General features: G+C 38.4%; 1 protein-coding gene across 5 annotated transcripts in view; it reads left to right on the forward strand.

Annotated features, from left to right (window-relative positions):
- LOC140463573 (exocyst complex component 6-like) overlaps positions 1-22422 on the forward strand; it is a 193151-nt gene that overhangs the window by 59150 nt on the left and 111579 nt on the right. For all 5 annotated transcript variants that reach the window (XM_072557753.1, XM_072557754.1, XM_072557756.1 and 2 more), the window contains 8 exons: positions 4565-4648; positions 4748-4794; positions 5615-5735; positions 7524-7595; positions 9585-9682; positions 10454-10559; positions 15540-15649; positions 17709-17820. In XM_072557753.1, the coding sequence (XP_072413854.1) occupies positions 4565-4648; positions 4748-4794; positions 5615-5735; positions 7524-7595; positions 9585-9682; positions 10454-10559; positions 15540-15649; positions 17709-17820 (750 nt within the window). The remainder of the gene's footprint in view (positions 1-4564; positions 4649-4747; positions 4795-5614; positions 5736-7523; positions 7596-9584; positions 9683-10453; positions 10560-15539; positions 15650-17708; positions 17821-22422) is intronic.

Consider the following 22422-nt stretch of genomic DNA (forward strand, 5'->3'; position numbering starts at 1 on the left):
TTCACACTTGCTTTATTTCATAGGCCACCAATTGGAGAAAAGTTATGGAGGAACAAATTTGCAAATAAATTGTAGAGTAGAACAAAAGCTAAAGAGTAGTGACAATGAGGGATGTTAATTATCCCAATGCAGATTGAGATTATAATGATGTAAAGGGCCAGAGAGAAGGAATAATTGCTAAATTATGTTCAGGAGAATTTTCAAGAATGTGTCTGGCCCAATGAGGAAGCTGGCATTACTGGATTGGTTTGATGACTAAGGTGACTTTAAGTCAGCAAAATGTTTTAAGGGACAGTGATCACCCTTAACTTAGAAGGACAAAGACCAATCCAGATTTTAGAGAAAATGAATTGCGGAGTTCAATTTCAATGGATTAAGATCCAATCTGGAATGGATAAATTGCAGACAAAAACTGGCAGGCAGAATTAATGGAAAAATGGGTTGTGTTTTTGAGGAGATAATTCGCGTATTGGCTAGGTACATTCCTGAGAGGGGAAAAGATGAGGCAAACAAAACCAGGGCTCAGTGAATGATGGTTTGTCGATAAGTGAGAATGGAGCTGAACATAAAGTTCTGAGGTGCATTAAAAAACAAAATGAGAGCTACAAAGTAAACCCTACAGATTAGGGACCAAAAAGGAAATGCCTCCCTGGAGACGGAGGGCATGGCTGAGTAACAGTATGACTACACTGCATACGCCTTTTATGAGAAGGAAGGTGCTGCTAAAATCAGAAAATAGGACAGGTGGTTCTGGTATAATGTGCGTTTTGTTAACAGAAATCAGCTATAATGTGATTGAATTATGGATGCTGTTTGGATGACGCAAGCTTTTGACTGAACTGGCTGAGCAATTTTCTTTAGCAATCATCCACAGAAGGTTTCCATAATACAGTTGTCTATAGCACGAGGTTGCTGAGGGATACCACTGTTGTGTTCTAGCAGAATGACCTGTAGTGAAATGCTGGATGGGCCAAAAATGTTGAGGTTCTGTTCGCCGAGTTGGGAATTTGTGTTGCAGATGTTTCACCCCCTGCCTAGGTGACATCCTCAGTGCTTGGGAGCCTCCTGTGAAGCCTTAGACGGTTGGCACAGGATTCCCATTTCCTGGCTTGTCTTAGCGTCTCTCGCCCATAGGCTTCACAGGAGGCTCCCAAGCACTGAGGATGTCACCTAGACGGGACGAAACGTCGCAACACAAATTCCCAGCTCAGCGAACAAAACCACAACAACGAGCACCTGAGCTACAAATCTTCTCCCAAACTTTGAATACCTACGGGCCAAAAATAGATGGGGTATATTAGGCCAGATACATCCTCAGTTGAGTCACTAGGACCAGATGAGGATGTATCTGATGCTGAAGGAGTTATGGTTGGAAGTTGTGGTTATTGGTTTTAATCTTCCAATCGTCCTCTGACTGAATTCCAGGGGACTAGAAATTTGTTACAGCTTTTTTTAAAAAAAGGGTGTAAGAATTAACAAACCAGTCAATTTATCTTTGGTAGTTGAGAATGACTTTAATATAGTAATCCTTGGAAAAGTATGATTAGTTAAGGAGTTTAAATTCAGGATGACAACCTAAAACTAATGGTGTGCCACAGGGATCAGTATAGAGGCTGGTTTGATTTGATTATTAATGTCACAAGTGTGGAGGTACAGATGAGAAGTCTATAAAGGGCTTTACAGGCAGATTATAATATATATTAATAACTCAAGAAAATGAATGGATTATAGTTAACTTTTGTGGATGACCAGTGGAAGGCAAGTGGTGAACATGACAGCTTGCAGAGGGATATGGACGAGTGGGGAAAAAGTTTGGCAGATGGAATACAATATAGGAAAATGTGAGATTATGCACATTCTCAGTTTGAATAGAGAGACTATATAGGAAATGGAGGAAGACTGTAGGAAGTATTGAAACCAAGATTTGGGAGTTCTTGTTCATGAATCACAAGGTAATATCTAAATTTATTGGGTGGTAGAGAAGAGAAATGGAATATAAAAGGGAGGTTTTGCTAAAACTATACAAGGCATACATCTTCAATATTGTGGACTATTTTGGGTCCCTTTTATCTCAGGAAAGATTATGGTTGTATTGGAGGTAGTTCAGAACAGGTGGTCAGCCAGATTGGTGGGGGGGCGGAATCTGTTTTATGAGGATAGAATGAGTCGATTGGGCGTGTACTCATTGGAATAAAGAAGAATGAGAGGCAACCTTATTGAAACGGATAATATTCTTGGACTTAATAGGGTAAAATCAGAAAGATTGCTCTTTGATCAGAGGGCATAATCTCACAATCTGGGTTTTTATATAAAACAGGAAAGAGGAATTTCTTGAAGCTAGTGGATCTGTGGAATTCTTTGCCTCAGAGGATTGTTCAGGCCAGGTCATTAAGTATTTTCAAGGCTGAGCTAAATGGATTTTTAACCTCAGCAAGAGAATTCTGGAAAAGGCAAGAAAGTGGAATGAGGATTCAGTTCAGTGCGATCTCATTGAATGGTAGAGCAGACTCGACAGACTTGCCAGTCTCTGCTCCTATGTCTTCGGAGGTAAATTAATGGAACTACCAATTTTCCTTGAGTTTTCAGGAGTTGTGTAACCCTGGAGATTTAATTTCATGGGTGATGGTTTTCAGGGATTGTCTACCAGAAATGTTAGTTGTGGGGATGACTTAGTGCCCCAGTCCCCCTAATCAGCTTGAGCAACAGACTATTTTGGGATCCTATGATGTACACCAGATCCTAAAAATACCAATTTCTGCTGCAAATGGTCAACATGTTCGGCTGCTAAGAGACTACCCAATGATGGAGTCTGTTATTTTAGAGGTTGACCAGCTCAATTGGTTGGATGGCTGGTTCATAAGGCAGAGTGATGCATCAGCACAGGTTCAGTTCCTGCACTAGGTGAGGTTATCATGAAGTGACTTTATATTTGGGCCCTCTTGTGAGACAGTGGTGGTATCCCTATCCCTCGACTGAGGCCTGGCTTCAAATCCCATCTGCTCCAGAAATGTGTAATAGTCAATTGACCAATTTTTTTTTCTAATTGCATTCCCTACCTGATTAAAAATCAAAGCACACGCCAAATCAGTTTACAACTAACAATCTAATGATACAATAAGAAGAACTGTATTACCACAGTGCATTGAGTATAGGAGTTGGGGGTAATGTTGTGGCTGTATGGGACATTATTCCAAAACTGGCCGAACTACTGCATTAAATTCTGCTCTCCTTCCTATTCGAAGGATGTTGTGAAACTTGAAAGGGTTCAGAAAAGATTTACGAGGATGTTGCCAGCATTGGAGGGTTTGAACTATAAGGAGAGACTGGATAGCCTGGGGCTATTTTCCCTGAGTGTCGGAGGCAGAGGGGTGACCTTAGAGGTTTATAAAATCATGAAGGGCATGGGGTGGATAGTCAAGGTCTTTTACCCAGGGTTGCGAAGTCCAAAGCTGGAGAACATAGTTTAAGGTGAGAGAGGAAGGATTTAAGAGACCTAAGGGGCAACATATGGAATGAGCTGCCAGAAGAAGTGGTGGAGGCTGGTACAATTGTAAAATTTAAAAATCGTCTGGATGGGTATATGAATAGGAAGGGTTTAGAGGGATATGGGCCAAATGTGGCAATTGGGGCTAGATTAATTTAGGATATCTGGTCCACATGGACGAGTTGGACCAAAGGTTCTGTTCCTGTGCTGGCCAGCTCCATGACTAATTGAGTGAACTATCAATTGGAGCAGGCCATGTAGCAACTCAAATCTGTTTTGCTATTTAATGAGATCATAGCTGATCTGCAACCTGATTCCACATAACTACCACTGCCAATATCCCTCCATTTTGGATTACAATTCTGCCAAATTTGGATTTAAAATTAATGAAATAACATAATTGTAATTTTCAGAAGAGAATTCCAGACTTCTGCAATCCTCGTGCTTAAATGTTTTCTAATTTTATTTCTGTAAGGTCTGGCTGAACTAGGAATCTGCTTGCCAAGGCCAAAGAAATCCTGCCTAAAATGTTGTCCCCAGAACCCAGTCATCCAGGTGTGGTCTGACCAGGCCCAAGGACTTTTAACTCTCATTGTAAAGCCCAGCATATCATTAGCTTTTTGAATATTTAGTATACCTTTCTATGATATTTTAACAATTTGTGCACAATAGGTCCCCAAGGTCTCTGGACCTCCACTATTTCTATCCTTTTCATCATTTTTAAAATACCTGATTCTATGCTTTTTTGCTCCATAGTGGATGATGTCACATTTTCCTGCATTTGAAATTTGGATATCTGCTGCTTTAGCCCATCACCTTATTAATGACTTCAATGAATAGTTGAGGACCCAGCATAGATCTTGAGGGACACCACCAGGCATATCCTTTGCATCGGCTCGATTATTCACTCTGTTTCCTGACACTTATCAGCCTGTATAGGAAATTAGCTAACTTTCTCTCCATTTTAACAATGGAAATAATTACAGAAAAAGAAAGTTAAATTTATTTAGATGTGACATTTATTTAGGCATGTGAAATTAAATTATTTGGAATTGATCATTTCTAATGTTTTTGCTATAGGGTGATCGAGAAACCTTTGAAAATTATTACAGGAAACAACGAAGGAAACAAGCAGGACTGGTATTGCAACCACAGTCAAACATGGTATTGTTCACAGTGACTACTGAGACTTGCATGTTGTTGTGCATTTCATATGTTGTGATCATCTGTTAAATTTCTTCCCATTTCCTCCTCTCATATTAGCATGAAACTGTTGACGGCTACAGAAAGTATTTTAACCAAATTGTTGGGTAAGTGCTTGTGACCTATTGAAGGCTTAGTAATTCATCTGTGTTGGGTAAGAGTGTCTTAAAAAGTATTGATGCTTTGCAACTTTATGCATTTGCTCCAAAGTAGGTAAAAGCCTGCTCCACCTATTCCACAATTTAACCAGGATAACTTTTACAGTAAATGTGGAAGCTGGTATAGCAAAGCTGTTCGGTGGTAGCATTTCTAGACAAGGTTACAATTCAATTCCCACACCAAAAGGTTGACTCCTTAGAGTAGACTGACACTTGAGCTAATAGGTTCACATGCAAATAGATACCATTCTTAAAGCCATTTTTCAATAATACTGAACTAATCTTAATTACTGTCACATTTATAGATTACACAGAAGCCATGAACATAATGGGTGGCATGATGGCTCAGCAGTCAGCATGCTACCTCATAGCACCAGGGACCTAGGTTTAATTCCAACCTTGGCTGATTGTATGGAGTTTGTGTGCTCCCCGTCTGCGTGGGTTTTCTCCAGGTGCTGCAATTTCCTTCCACAGTCCAAATATGTGCAGGTTAGGTGGATTGGCCTTGTTAAATTGCCCTTGGTGTCCAGGACTGTGCAGGGTCAGTGGATTAGCCATGGGAAATGCAAAGTTATGTAGATAGGGCGAGGCACTGGGTCTGGATGGGATGCTGTGGAGGGTTGGTGTGGACTCGCTGGGCTGAATGGCCTCTTTCTGCACTGCAGGGATTCTATAAAAATACATAGGAAACAGTTTACATATTAGAAATATACAGTGTTTGATTCTGTAATATAGCACTGTATTTAAATCTGACCTTTTTCGATTTTAGATTTTTTGTGGTGGAAGATCACATATTACATGCAACACAAGGGTTGGTGACCAGAGCATTTACTGATGAGCTGTGGAACATGGCGCTTTCAAAAATTATTGCTGTCTTAAGAACTCATTCAGTAAGTTATTCAGTTGCAGTGTTTTAAAACCATTTAAGGAACAAAATAAACATCTTCCCAAGTCAGCATAGTTTCAGGCACATCATTTGAGAATTTGACCTTCTTACCTTTTTTTTTGTTTAATATGCGATGCTACTCCAAATTCAGGTCTGGTGCACTGATTATATCGATCTTTTTGTAAATGCACATCTAAAGTCTGTGCAGGAATAGACAGCTTTCTCTGATTATCTCAAATCTGCTTGTAGTAAATGGACCAGCATGTCTAAGATGAAAGTTGAGGATTTACACTTTAAAATGAATCATTTAAATACGATTTGCTCTAGTGGTATTTGGAACTAATAATGAAGGGGTTGTCTCACTTATGCTTGTGCCATGATGCAAAGTAAACGTAGATGGTTTGTGTATTTAGTGGATTGTATAGGAGATGCACATTCTAACATCCCATTCATGTCAAAAATCCAGGTCTTTGTTCTTCAGAAATCGGAAGGTTATCTCTTTCATAATTTAATTGTTGTTGATTATGGGAGGCTGTGTCTGTCATTGGTAACTCTATCAACAGACAAGCGCCTCATGTTTGTTGATAAGTATACACCAAAGTGATGTATGGTTGCACCTCTTTCTTTTGACTCTTTGTAATTCAATTACTTAAATTTGGGAAAAGGCCTGCCCGGCTATTGTTTATCTCAGTAGAATTGGGCTTTGAGCCACAGCCCTAGGCTATTTGCATAATCCTTAAATGATTTACAATTGACTAACCTTCCAATCGGGTTTTAGTCTGGCAGTTTAGAATATTCAGAGTTAATCTGCTTTTATTGTTGCAATCTGTCCTCATTAGTCTCAGCTGACCTCTTCATTAGATCTAATTGAATAGTTCAGTATTGAAAGCACCACCAGGCAATAGTTCCTAATTATCATTTTAAATGCACTGTTTTCAATATACACCCAGTTAAACAGGCAATGTTTTCCTTTATGTACTAAATTCAACCTTCGCCATACAGTAGAACACTATCTAGTCCATAAACTGAATAAGTATTGCTGAAACATACATCAAAGTTAATTTGAATTGCTTAATTTAAGATCAAACTAATTATATGCTTTTGTGATATTGTGTAAACTGCAATTAAATATTATATGAAGTTGAGCATTGAAAATGCGTATTGTCCAACTGGTCTACCTGCACACATTTCCAGTCATACTACTTTCAGTTCTGTTTTAGTGACTGTAGATTTTGCCACTAGTTCTATAATAAAATATGTAAAGAGAAAAGACAGAAACGTAATTCAGTTGCGAGGCCCTATGCAGGCCATTGTTTGCCGCCTTTTGTTTTGGATAAAATACCCACAAAGTATTTAGTTGTAAATATTCTTTTAAAACTACGAATTTGAGAAGTAAATGTAAATAATCCCTTCATTGAGGAATGTGGATAATATAGGGTTATTTCATTATTATATTATATTGCCTTTTTTTCTAGTAGCTCATTACATCAAGTGATACGGTGGATGTAGACTAATATGCTACTATTCTTACATGATGCCATCCACTTTTGCAAATGATTAGTTATGGTGATAAAAGTACTGCAAGTAATAAGTGTACACTCAATTAAAAGCAAAAGTAATTTGTGGTATGAAGTGGGAACGTATTATCATATGGAGTCATTTACAAATTGTAATTGAAAATAACAGCGACTGCATAGTCACATGTATATTTTTGTAATTCTGCTCTCTCTGGGAGAGCACAGTCGCGTGTTTTCTAGAAAATATTAACTTGGCTTTAATCTTGTACTCCTAGTCATATTGCACTGATCCTGACCTTATTTTGGAGCTGAAGAATCTTATTGTGGTTTATGCTGACACTTTACAAGTAGGTGTTGATTCATATTATGGTTTTCTACATCCACTGCTAAATTATATTGTAATCAGCATTTTGTGAAATTTCAGAATCTGGATAAATCCAGTAACATTGAAGGCAAGGGTCTTGAACCTTAGACTCAGTGGGTGCAAACAAGTGAAACTTTTTTCAGTTTTAGTGCTAAGAAATCTTAAATTAGAAGACATTCCACAAAGTCTTGTTTTCAACACCTTGACAATAGAGGAAGTGCCTACAGGCTTTCTATTTGAAGCTTGGCAGGAATAAGAAAGTAATGATCAGTAATAGCCATCATACTATTAATAAAAACAAAGACACAAAAGACTGCAGTGAAGAACAACATACTAAGGGAAGTGTAAGGGAGGTTTCTGGGTTTGAGGTAACGGAAAATGTACAGATAGAAAAGGGTGGATGGATAGGACTAATTAACCAACTCTAGGAGTGGGAGAGAGGTTTTAAAACTGTCCAGGGTCTGATAAAATGTGTAACTCTCCTGAAGAAAGTTTTACAAGGTATATAAAAGAGAAAACAACCTTTTTCATGGATGTGTTGTTAAAGATGTTGGGACAATTTACTTCAGTTTCATTGTACTTAGTCTTTTAATGTCAGTTGTAAGCAATTAAGCTAAAATTATTTTGATATTAAAGTTAGACTTAGTGTGCTTTTTGATAATTCTAATTTGTTAAAACTGGTCAAATAAGTTTGTCTGTGGAATGTAAAACCTGGGACCGAGTAATCAGTTTTAGTCTAAGGCTGTTCAATTACGAAACAAAATATGTAAATCCAGCTTTGCAGATGATATCTTGTCAAGTAGGATGTTGGATCAAGACCAGGAGACCTACGTTTTAAGCATTTGTGTTGTATGAATTATGTTTGTCAGAAAATTAGTGAGGATCTTGCAGTTGATTTCACTGTACTTGGGCCCGATTAGAACAAGTTGGATACCTCCATATCTCCATTAATTTACGGAAAGTGCATTTGTACAACTTATCAACCATCTTCCCACAGCATGAATAGTTTATCTGTCGGGCATAGAGCCACAACACCAGCATTAATTTTTTTAGTCTGTACAATAGCGTAATGGAGAGCAACAGAAAGTTTTGATCTAGCTTCCCAGCCGATGTTATCCCCTCTTCATTTTTGAAGATATATTTCTACTTCCATCCATTTTCTGCCTTAATATGTTTAGTTTCAGATTGTCTTCCAAATTGATCCCTCAGTGAACACCATATTTAGCTGCACTCTAGTATTGTGACTGTAAGGCAACCGTTACTGAATCAAAACTTTACATATGAATCCATCTTCAACATTATGGCTATCTTATTTGTAATATTTATTCGAAATTTGTTTGGTTTTTTTTGGTTAGTATTGATCCCACTCACTCACTCAACCCAAGTCTTTAGAATGACCTCCCCTTTTAATAGGATGCTGCAAACAGATTTTTGCCTCAATTTTCTAGGATTTTGGAGCAAAACTAAGGACTTGTACTCTTGAGAACAGAAGCCCAACCTTTCCAAAATGTATCTGTTTTGCTTTGAGAAGTTGAATGTTGAGCCATATTTGCAAGACATTTTAAGAAGTTGAAATGGACAAATATTCTACTTTTTCTTTAGTTATTATTGCAATAGACTATATTCCAATAGTTGCGCAGGTCATTAAAAGTCAAATTAATAGGACTTCTTTGTTTCACTCCTCCATGACTACTCCAAAAGAATTGAGCAAAACCTTTAAAAAATAAAAACTAGCTTGATGTCAAACCTAACCAGAGAAAAAACGTATCAGAGTTTGCAGAACTATTCTGCAAACACCAGCTATCACTTTTTTAACCCTGCATGTCACTCTTCAGTGTTCAATTTTTGTACTAAACTTCAATTGGCAAAACTTGATTCGTATTTGTCATGCTGTTCTTCATTTCAAACAACTGATTCAGTTTTGTTACTGCCTGCCAAATGTTTGTGTTCCCTTGATTTGATTTTTTTCCAGGGTTATGGATTTCCTGTGAACAGACTCTTCGACCTGTTACTTGAAATCCGGGATCAGTACAATGAAACTTTATTAAAGAAATGGGCAATTGTGTTTAGGTTAGTAATGTTTATGAAACTTTATTTTTTTTATATCAAAGCATTACCATTTATAATTGTTATCTTCACTCATCCGATTTTGAACTCTTAAGTATTTTCTGTCTAACAGGGTGATTCTCCTCTCCCAGATAGAGTTGCCACCTTCCCTTACAAACTTGCCTAAACCCTAGGCTTGACAGTAACCTAAACAAGGAAGTGAAATCTTTTTACTGGGCTCAAACCAACATTGATTTGATCAAGGGTTAAGGATGTTAACTCAGCAGAGTTGACGCACGTTTTCTTTTGTTTTTCTTTTTAATGATTTAAGTAAAGCTGCGTTTTACAATTTATTATTAATAGTCCATAATAGGCAAACATTTCTGATACTAAGGTGGACATTTAACCTTCAAGGTAGTAGCCTAGTGAGTACATAAGGATGGCTGTGTGGTCAATGAAATAGCATAGGCTATTCTTGTTTTCAATAGGGCTTGGTTCTATTACAGGGTAGAAGGTAGAGAATAAAAATTATTTTTCCTGTGGTTCATGTTAACCCTGAGCTTTACTCATTTGTTGCTGACATCGGATGCAAACGATTAAGCACTGCATTACGAGCAGTAACAATCATCACTTAAAATTTCCCTAAGCCCCTAAATAAATTATTTAAGTTTAAAATAAACCATCTACCACCACTTCATTAATGGAATTATTAATGCATGATTATGTTTTCTATCTAGAATTTGCATGGGTGAATATGGTATTACTTCAGAGTCATTTAAATCTTACTTTAAACAGGGATATCTTTGAGTCTGACAACTGCAGTCCTATTCCAGTTGCAAATGAAGAAGAATACAGAACGATAATAAGTCGATTCCCATTTCATGACTTGGAGCTTGAAAAGGTCAGTGACATCATTATTATCTTTTCAATTTATTTTGTCAACCACTCGAATTTGATTCCAGTTCATTTACGCTGCAACATTAATGAAATTAAAAACAGTTTCTGCAGAACAGTATTAATTTTCCAAGTAAAGCTCTGAGTAAGGACTTCCTCTGATTCCACAGGGGGGAGTATTGTGAAATTACTTCAGGCAGCATTCTACTACTTGAGTTGAAAACCAGACAATCTACTGAGAATTTTATGTTCATTTTTGTACTTAATATAAATAGCAACATAGTGGGAATATATTGCTTAAAACCTTGACAATTGAGTTGATTGAGTTTTGAATTAAGGAACAGATTGTAGAAACTTTTTACCAAGTTCACGAAAAGTTGATCGAACTTTGTGGAGCTGATGATCTGAAGTGTTGCTAGGTAGTTTATTAACAAGATTCTGCCAGTTCTGAATGGATACTGTAGTAACTAATCTAAAAGCATTACAGAATAACTGCACCAAAAATATTCAGAAATACATTAGATTGTTTATATCTATTTCTTATTTGGATAGAACTGAGAGGTAAGAAAGGGTTTGATCACCTTATTGGGATTGTACTGCAGACCCTTTAATAGCATACAGGAAATTGAGAAACAAATTTGTAAGGTGATCTCTGGTATCTAAGAATAATAGGGTGGTAATGGTAGGGGATTTTAACTTTCCAAACTTGGACTGGGACTACCATAATGCTAAGGGTTTAGATGAAGAGGAATTCATGTATACAATAAAGTTTTCTGATTCAGTAAGTGGATGTACCTTCTAGAGGTGCAAAACTTGACTTATTCTTGAGAAATAAGGCAGGACAAGTGACTGAGGTGTTAGTGGGGCCAGCAACCATAATTCTATTTAGTTTTAAAATTAGTGATGGAAAAGGATAGACAGGAACTAAAAGTTAAAGTTCTAAATTGGAGGAAGGTCAATTTTGACAGTATTAGGCAGGAACTTTCAAAAGCTGATTGGACATGGATGTTCACAGGTAAAAGGATGGCTGGAAAATGGGAAACCTTCAAAAATGAGGAGTGTCCAGATTCAGTATGTTCCTATTAGGGTGAAAGGATGGCTGTAGGGAATGCTGGATGACTGAGGAAATTGAGATTTTGATCATAGAAACGAAGGAAGCATATGTCAGGCATAGATTGAGTGAATCCTTAGAATATAAAGGCAGCAGCAGAGGGAAATCAGGAGAGCAAAAAGGGGACGTGAGATAGCTTTGGCAAATGGAGTTAAGGAGAATCCAAAGGGATTTTATAAATACATTAAGGACAAAAGGGTAACTAGGGAGAGAATAGGACTTCTTAAAGATCAGCAAGGCAGAGTATGTATGAAACAGTAGGAAATACTAAATGAGTATTTTGCATCAGTGTTTACTGTGGAGAAGGACATGGAAGATATAGAATGCAGAAAAGTAGATGGTGACATATTGGAAAATGGCCATATTACAGAAGAGATGCTGGATGTCTTTTAAAAATGTATGATGGTGGATAAATCTGTAGGACCTGATCAGGTGTACCTGAGAAGTCTGAGAAGCTAGGGAAGCGATTGCTAGGCCCCTTGCTGAGATATTTGTTTCATCAAAATTCGCTGGTATGGTGCCAGAGGACTGGAGGTTGGTTAACGTGGTGCCACTATTTAAGAAAGGTGGTAAGGAAAAGCCGGGGAACTATAGACCAGTGAGCCTAACATCTGTGGTGGGCAAATTGTTGGAGGGAATCAGAGGGATAGGATTTACATATATTTGGATAGGCAAGGACTGATTAGGGATAGTCCATATGGCTTTGTGCATGGAAAGTCATGTCTCACTAATATGATTGAGTTTTTTTTTTGAAGAAATAACTCTGAGGATTCATGAGGGCAGAGCAATAGACGTGATCTATATAGACTTCAGTAAGCATGAGACAAGGTTCCTCTTGGTAGACTGGTCAGCAAAGTTAGATCACATGGAGTACAGGGAGCTATATCAATTTGCATACAGAACTGGCTTGAAGGTAGAAGATAGGGTGGTGGGGGAGGGTTGTTTTTCAGATTGGAAGCCTATGACCAGTTGTATGTCACAAGGATCGGTGCTGGGTCCACTGCTTATTGTTATTTGTGTAAATGATTTGGATGTGAACGTAGGAGGTACAGTTAGTAAGTTTGCAGACTGCACCAAAACTGGCGGTGTAGTGGACAGCAAAGAAAATTACCTCAGGGTTCAAGGGGACCTTGGTCTGATGGACTGAGGAGTGGCAGATGGAGTTTAGTCTAGATAAATGAGTTGCTGCATTTTGGAAAGGCAAGTCAGGGCAGGGCTTATACACCTTAATGGTACGGTCCTGGGGAGTGTTGCTGAACAAAGACATTGGAGTGCAGGTTCATAGTTCCTTGAAAGTGGAGTCACAGATAGGATAGTAATGAAGGTGTTTGGTATCCTTTCCTTTCTTGGTCAGAGCACTGAGTACAGGAGTTGTTGCTGTCCAGGACATTGGTTAGGCCACTTTTAGAATAGTGAGTAATTCTGGACTCCTTCCTATTGGAAGGATATTGTAAAACTTGAAAGGGCCCAGAAGAAATTTTACAAGGATATTGTCAGGATTGGAGGGTTTAAGAGGGAGAGGCTGAATAAACTGGGGCTGTTTTCCCTGGAGGCTGACTGGTAACCTTAGACGTTTATAAAACCATGAGGGGCATGAATAGGTTAAATAGACAAGTCTTTTCCCTGGGTTGGGGGTAATCCAGAACTAGAGGGCATCAGTTTAGGGTGAGAGGAGAAGCATTTAAAAGGGACCTAAGGGGCAACATTTCATGCAGAGGATGGTGCATGTATGGAATGGACAGCCAGGGGAGGTGGTGGAGGCTGGTACAATTACAACATTTGAATGGGTACATGAATAGGAAGAGCTGAGCGGGATATAGGCCAAGTGCTGGCAAATGGGACTAGATTAATTTAGGACATCTAGTTAGTTTGGACAAGTTGGACTGAAGGGTCTCTCTGACTCTAAATATTTCTTTAAAGTGAGGAAAAACTTAGGAGGTTTCAGTTATGGTGCGAATCCTCTTTAACTAGCATAAAGTTTGAAATCTGAACTACGCTTTTGCCTCTGCTTTAGTGCTTCACGTCAAGCAGACATGAATCTTTGCAGAATTTAATATTGAAATTTAAACTGAGAGCAGAAATTTTGTTCTGAAAGTTTGGAAGGCAAGTAATTTTGCCTGGAAACGTCAACTCCTTCTACACCTTCATTTGACTTTCAAAATCACTGCTATTTTTTGTAGTGGTGGACAGATAATGTAGAGGAGTCTCCAAGCTAAAGAATGGATAAACAATAGGCTAGCCTAACAAACAATGGAGTAGGCATAAACAGGACCTTTTCTTGTTGACAAGATATCACAAGTGATAAATCAGAGGGATTAGTGGAGGGGCCTCTACATTTTACAATTTTATGTAAATGGCTTTGATAAGGGGACCAAAATATTGGTTGCTTCATTTGATGGAACAAAGATAGGTAGAAAAGTAACTTTGAAAGAGGACACAAGGAGGCTACAAATGGATGTTAGGTCTGTGTACAAAGATCTGGTGAAGGGAATATTATATGGAAAATGGAAAATTGTCCATTTTAGCGAGAAAAATAAACATGCATTTTATTGTTATATTGAGAGATTGTGGAGCACCAAGATGCAGAGGAATCTAGGTATCTTAGTGGATGAATTGCAAAAGACAATTATGCAGGTAGAGCAAGTAATTAAGAATGTCAATGTTTGAAGGGGAATTTGATGCAAAAGTAGGGAAGTTGTGCTTCAGTTATTCAATACACAAGGACTGGATCTAGAATCTGATGTACATAATATTGATTTCCTTATTTAAGGACAGATAAATGTATTGGAAGCAGTGCAAAGAAGATTTACTAGACTAATAATTAGAATGGATGGGTTTTAGAAGGAAGATTGGACACCTAGGCTTGTATCTGCTGAAGTTCAGAAAAATTACCTCTAACTTGATTGAAATACATGATCCTGAGAAGACTTGGGAGGATGGATGTGGAGTGATATTACCTCTTAGGAGAACCTCAAACTAGGTGCCACCATTGAAATCTAAGGGCCACCCAATTAAAACCAAGATTAGATGAATTCATTTTCTCAACAGGTTATATTGGAGAATTCTCCTTTGAAAAGGTGATGCCAGTTATCTTTGAGTACTTTTAATGCAGAAGTGGCTAGATCCTTGGTAAGCAAGGAGATGAATATTTATCAGGTTGGGAAAATGTGGAGTTGTGCTTACACTTCAGATAAACAATGATCTTATGAAATGGCGAAGCAGGCTCAAACAGCCAAATGGCTTATTCTTCTCGTAACTTGCATGTTTGTATATGAATTTCTTGTTGAAGAGGACCAAACTGAGTGATTCTGTAATTGACTTATTGTAGTTAACTCATACATGTGAAATTTGTCCAGTAAAGGAAAATTTGATTTTGAATGGCCTGTGTTTCTAATTTAGTCTTCTGAATATATGTGGAATAAACTTCAAGATTTAATTTCAACAAAGCAAATTATGATCATTCACCTAACATTTGAATTTTGAGTATATTCTTTAGTGATCTAATCAAATAGTTTCAATTTTCCTATGTTTGGCTACTTGTTGACTATTTAGCCAGCGATCTTGTGGTTTTTCCTCAGACTTCTCTTTTAAAGTGCTCCCCTCTTATCAGGGTGATTAGTGTGTCTACCTTTTCAGTCACTTACTATTTGTAGTTTCAGAAACTTGTAGCTCTGCAGTCCTGACCTGTTTCCCTACATCTAAGGACTCTAAAATAATGCTATTATAGGTTTTTCGATGAGTTTTATTACACTAGTGGAATTTGTTAGATCTGCTATTTGTTTCCTGTTCATTGTTTTTAAGGTATAAAAGTAGGCTGCATTTACTATTTTTAAGTTGGTCTGATGAAATATTTTACTTTTTTTTAAAACCGTATAGCAACCTTTTCCAAAGCGGTTTCCAGTGTCTCAATCAGTACCTGAGATCTACAAGGAGTTCAAAGAGTTCATTTATGCAAGCCTTAAATTTTCAGAGTCTCTTCATCGAAGGTGAGCATGAGATAATTCAAATAAAAATGCCATAATACATGGCTGGGAATAAACCAGAGAATGTCTACCAATTTCAAATTTGTTGACAATTGTGCACTTTTTGAAGTTTTACTAAAAGTAAACATGGGTCAGAAGTGTCACAGATTAGAATTCTATACCTGAAATCTTAACATTGTGTTGTTGTGAAAATGTAACAATTATTAATGAGTAGTTTATGTAAAATAGGTGCAAAGCAAGTGCAGACTTTGTAAGAAATTGATTGCTATGAAGTATATTATGTTTTGAAGTCTCTTTTTTTAATGGTAATTTCCAACAAAAGTGGCTTTCAATGTGAAACCTAAGCTATGAGTTTAGACATTATTTTCAGATTCTGCTGTGTTGGGTGAGAACACGAAAGCTAACCGGTTCAGCTGTCCCACATAATCTAAAGGAATGATTTGAGAGTGAGTGAATCTAGGCTTACTTCGTAGGTACACCTGTAGCAAAACTAATGAATAGGAACTATATCGAGAAACTATATTTTTAGTATTGGTGTTTTTTTTTAAGGTAAGTTTGACTAAAACAAGAGTTTTCAACTGTTTCTTGTGGAACTTGCCTGAAAAGAATCAGCAGCTGCCATAGAGTAGAGTGTTCCTTTTCAGACTGGAGGCCTGTGACCAGCAATGTGCCACAAGGATCAATGCTGGATCCAATGCTTTTCATCATTTCTGTAAATGATTTGGGTGAGAATATAGGAAGGATGGTTCGTAAGTTTGCAGATGACACCAAAATAGTGAAAATGATTACCTCAGTACAATGGGACCTTAATTAGATGGGCTAATGGGCTGAGGACTGGCAGGTGGAGTTTAATTTAGATAAATGTGTGGTGTTGCATTTGGGAAGGCAAACCAGGGCAGGGCATTTACACTTAGTGGTAGGATTCAGGAGAGTATTGCCAAGCAGAGACTTAGGAGTGCAGGTACTTAGTTCCTTGAAAGTGGATTAATAGGTAGGCAGGATGATGAAGGCTGCATTTGGCATACTTGTCTTCAGTGGTTAGTGCATTGAGTAGAGAAGTTGTGATATCATGTTGCAGCTATAAAGGACATTGGTGAGACCCCGTTTAGAATACTGTATTCAGTTCTCGTTGCCCTTTAGGAAGGATGTTATTAAGCTTGAGTGAGTGCAGAAAAGATTTACAAGGATGTTGCTGGGACTAGAGGGTTTGATTGATAAAGTGCTGAATAGACTGGGGCTTTTTCCCCCAGAGCATTAGAGGCTTAAGGTTAACCTTTTTGGCAGCTCATAAAATCATGAGGGCATGGATGGGGTGAATAGCCAAGGTCTTCTCCCAAGGTGGAGGAGTCCAAAACTACAGTGCAGAGGTTGAAGGTGAAAGGGAAAAGGTTAAAAAGTAACTTTTTCCCCACAGAGGGTTATGTGTGTAAGGAATAAGCTGCCAGAGGTGGTTACAATTAGAATATTTAGAAAGCATTTGGATGGGTCTATGAATAGGAAGGGTTTAGAGGGATATGGGCCAAATGCTGGCATGTAGGGTTAGGCTGGATTGGGATATCTGGGCAAGTGGACCGAAGGGTCTGTTTCCATGCTGTATGAATAAGTAGTTTGTGTCCTATTTAGATTAGGACAGATGAAAGTTAAAACCCTGCTGAATTTCTCTTTTTGATTTACGATCATTTAAGATTTATTTAAAGCAATTTTTATTTATTTGCATTGAGAATCTGTACACGCTCAAAATGTTCATGTGCCAACAATTATTTCTTTCCTGTAATTGCATGCACTAGTTTGCTGGTGGAGGTTGGTCACTTATCCAAGGTTATGGAAGGCATTGCAGTTAATGTAACTCCTGATGCAACTCACTGCATCTCTATTGATTTGTTTGTGGGCATTAATTAATAACTTTTGAAGCACGTCAAGTCCCTTTTAGAAATGCTTATGAGAAGCTTTGGAGACAGGTTTGTCAACATAATTTAAGATTGTGATTGGTTATTTAAATACATTTCAAATAACCAATCTTACTGAATGCATCATATTAATGCAAATTAATTCTGATCTTTAGTTCAACAGAAATAGATGATATGCTCAGAAAATCTACCAATCTGCTGCTAACTCGAACTCTGAGTGGATGTTTACAAAGCCTCATCAAGAAACAGCACATAGGTTTGACTGAAGTATGTATTTAACACCTGGAAGGGTTTGTTTCTGAATACTGCTAAACAGCTGGTTATGGAATATTTTCTAACCAACCTGTTCAAAGATGTTATCACCAACGTTTTGAAGCAGGTGAGACTCAGGCCTCCTAGTGTGGAGGTGTGGACACTACCACCCCAAGAGCCCAGTTACAACCAAACCATTGGTATCAAATTAAGCAGTTGCAATCTCATGCTGTGTAATGGGTAGCCACTCAATTCATACTAATGTTTTAACATTGTTACTTATTTATCTGTTCACTAAGGAGGTGATCCCATAAAAGGATATTAATGACGATGGTTAACAGCATTGTCACCAACCAGTGACGACAATGATAGGTTAGGTACAGAGTGCAGTAGTATTGTCCCTATCTCTGAAACAGGAGGCCTGGGTTCAAGTTTCATGTGCTCCAGAGATGTCTTTTAACATCTCCTAAGTAGTGTTTGTTCACTCATATCATTATAACATCAAACACTTTATTTACAAACAGCTCTCAAACTAGTTTTTGAACAGAAATACTTTTTCATTAGTTTTTTTTATTGAGTTTACAAAATTGTACACAGTTCAACAAGGATGGTGTTACCATCTCTGAATCCCTCACTATCAGCATTGTGGCAGTTATCATTGATCAGAAACTCCACTGGACTTACCAAAAATGCAGTGGCTACAAAAACAGGTCAGAGGCTAGGAATACTGTGGTGACTAACTTACCTCCTGACTCCTGAAAATCTGTCCACCATCTACAAGGCCCAAGTCAGGACAGTGATGGAATACTTCTCATTTGCCTGGGTGAGTGTAGCCCCAACAAGAAGCTTGACATTATCCAGGACGAAACAGCCTGCTTGATTAGCACTGCATCCACAAGCATCCAATCCCTCCTCCGTTGATGCTCAGTAGCAGCAGTGTGTACTATCTACAAGTTGACTGCAGAAATTCACCAAAGATCCTCAGACAGTATCTTCCAAACTCAGGATCACTTCCATCTAGAGGAGAGGGCAGTAGTTATATGGGAACCCACACCACCTTCTCAAGGGCACCGAGAGACTGGCAATAAATACTATTCAGCCAGCAACACCCTCATCCCACAAATATGAATAAACTATTTTAAAACGAGCTCCTATTAGAAAATGTATATGGGTTTTTCTGTTAATGAAACATACTTTTTAAGTGTGTTATTTCTTAGAAAGTAGGAATGAGAATAGGTTATTAACAAATAGTATAATACTTGCCTTTCCCTTGTACCTTGCTTGGACTTTGCTCTTTCGTCTTGGAAAAACTCTTGTTCTGAGTGAACGTGATCATTGGTAGGGCTTCTGTACTCACTCAAACTCAGAATATATATACCACAACTAGTTTAATCATTGCCACCAAATCAAGCACCAGTAGGCTTTGCTTTCTTTGGCCAGACTATCATGCCCTTGCCCTCTCCTTTCCACTGTCCTAATTCTGAACATTTCTTTGGTTTTTTCATATTTTCCCCATACCCTTTGCGTTCATCTCCTTCATTAGATCCACCTCCTGCTCCCTTGACCTATTCTCATTTAAACTGCTAGCTTTTCACCTTTGAGAGCTGACTTCCTCCATTTCAAAGCTACCACCCAGGTCCCTTTAAAGTCTTTTGTCAAACTGAAGTCCTTGAATGTGTTGTCCTATTTTTATTGTCAAGCTTTTCATAATTTCTTGAAGCAGGTTTCTGACCTTGCCATGGTTGAGCCAGCTGTAGTCAAAATCTCAAAACTAGCACTGACTGCAACCAGGGGAAGCAATGCCAGTCATTCTTTTTGACCTTTTTGCATCTTTGATATAATTGAGTGCACCATCCTTCATTGCCTGTCCACTTGCTCGTGATCCATTCATAGCAGACAAATCTCTGCCAGTGACTTTTTTCTTTTTGCACTAGTATTACTTGTGGTCCTTCCCCCCTCCAAAAAAATCTTGTTTTCATTTTCAATTCCTCATCTTTTTGGTGATATTTGTTGGTGTTATCAGAAGACACGATGTTGAACTTACAAGTAAGGAACAAGAATAGGCCACATAGCCCTTCCAGCCTGTTCTGCCAGTCAATATGTCAATATGATCATTGCTAATCCGATTTTTAACCTCAATTCTACATACCTGCATACCCAATAAGCTTTCATCCCTTTGGTAATCAAGAATCCATCTACCTTAAAAAAATTTAAATTCTGCATTTTCAGCCTTTTAAGGAAGTGTATGCCAAAGACACTTAACCCTCTGAGAAAAAAAGTGTTACCTCATCTGTCTAAATGGGCAATCCCTTATTTTTAAACTATGACCCCTAGTTCTAGATTCTCCCACAAGAGGGCTCCATATGTGCACTCAAAACACCCAGCTCCATCTTATTCCTTCCACTACTTGTTAGACTGCTTGTCTGTCATCCAATCTTTGGACTGAATTTCCTTACTTTAAATATTAGAAAGACCAAAACTATTCCTAGAATCCCTACAGTGTGGAAACAGGCCCTTTGGCCCAAAAGTCCACATCGACCCTCCAAAGAGTAACCCACCCAGATCCATGCCCCTATCCTATTACCCTATATTTACCCCTGACTAATGCACCCAACCTACATATCTCTGAGCGCTATGGGAAGTTTAGCATGCCAATTCACCTAACCTGCACACATTTGGACTGTGGAAGCATAGGATAATTGGACATGGGTGTCCCAGAAGGACAGGTCCTACAAAATGTAAACAAGGGAGGGAAAATAAATGTGATACTGGTGGTCCTGCTGGAGATGGCAGATAATAGCTTACAATCCTTCATATGTGGAAGCTGGTGGCAAGGGAAGTGAGAGCAGGGAGACTCCATCATTGTTGTGGGAGGGGAGGGGAAGGGGAAGGTTGACAGCAGAAGTATGGGAAATGGGTCAGAAACAGCTTAAGGCCCAGTCGACCATCGTTGTAAGGAATCCTTGATTATGGAAAGAAGTGAGCATGTCTGAGCACCCCTGTGGAAAGTGGTACCATCAGAACAGATACAGAGAGAAAGAAATTAGGAGAATGGAATGGCTTTTGTCAATGGCCACAATAACAACATTGTAGGTTCACCTAAAATGGTGCAAGAAGACAGTTTATCAGCACATTCTCAAGATCATCTAGTGTTGGAAAAAACATCCTAGCCCATTCAGCATTGCCTGCATCCCAGGAATAGATTTAAAACAAAATACTTAACATTGCTTGTGGTATCATGATGTTGCACCATCCTGTTGGTCACCTATGTTTTGTTCTGTGGTCTAATGGCCTTTGGAACCAGACCTGAAACACCTCCATGCACAATGAGCCATGTTGGTAATGTTTTATAAGTATGAAGAGAAGCTGGACAGTTTAAGGAGCCTAAAAACATTGTTACAGATTTTCTGATTTGATGCACTTGGCTAACTGTAGCAGTAGTATTAACTGTGCTTAGAGGACATGACTGTACTTTGTCTGCCATTAAGACGCATTCATTTTTCACATAATGTACCTGTATCTTACCCAAAATTGCTTTTGGTTGATTTTCTCCAACTGACTGTCAATCTATTCTGCCCACCTGCCATGCCTTCCTACTACAGTTTCGGACTGAATAATATGTGGCTGTAAACTGGCTTTACTCCTCTTCGTCATAAAGAAGACAAGCTTCCATCTCTGACAGCACCTTGTCTATGACCCTCCTCACACCATTATCTGGAAATCTTCATCTGTTTTTTTTTTCAGTATTCCAATTCACTGGATGACTAGTAACCTTAAGGTCATCCAACTCTTCTATACCCTAACTCTGAATCCACTCCAAATCATTTTATCAGTCGGTGTGTGCTGGATTACGTTTGATTAAACAATACTGTTATTATTGTTCTCAATGCAAGTGTAACTTACGCTGCTATTAGTAAACAGTAAAATATACTCCCATCTGATTAGCATTATAGTGTCATTCAGAATCTAGTTAAAATTCACCAAAATTCCCCGCTCAAGGTCATGCCTTCTAGTCTTGTATTTTGTCCAGCCGTCCAACATCCAAAGAACACTGCTCCTCATTCTGGTCTCTTGTGCATTCCACATTCTTTCACACTGTCATTACTGACTGTACATTCAGCTGTTAAGTTCTCCAGTTCCTTCCTGAGGCCTCATCGTCAATTGTTTTAAGACCATTCCTTTAAACTTGCCCTGTTGATCTAACTTTTAATTACCCCTTCAAGAAAGGAACTTGACCAGTAGTTCTTACAGCTGTATTATTTGTGTGTGCTTATCAGTGTCACTGGAGTATTAAACAGCAAGAGACATAATAATCTAAATCTGCTGTTCCACCTCCATCTTATAAGAACACATTTCCAGGAGAATCATTGGGTACTGGTTTAATGAGGTTTATAAAAGGATTAACTGAGCCACGCAGAAAGGCTCATGTTTCAGTTATTGATCTGTGCTTAGTTGGCTGGTGTTGGTCAGGGTGGTAGCAGGAATTCTATAATTGGTCTCAACTTCAGCGGATTAGAGAAGGGAAATGCACACACAAATCCCATTCCTAATTACAGTCTGTGACATACAAAGCAGCATGTGTGTGGACCTCAGGCTAGACTAAATTGGACTGAGCAG

The sequence above is a fragment of the Chiloscyllium punctatum genome, chromosome 38 (genome assembly GCF_047496795.1).
Source record: "Chiloscyllium punctatum isolate Juve2018m chromosome 38, sChiPun1.3, whole genome shotgun sequence".
In the NCBI taxonomy this organism is placed as follows: domain Eukaryota; kingdom Metazoa; phylum Chordata; class Chondrichthyes; order Orectolobiformes; family Hemiscylliidae; genus Chiloscyllium; species Chiloscyllium punctatum.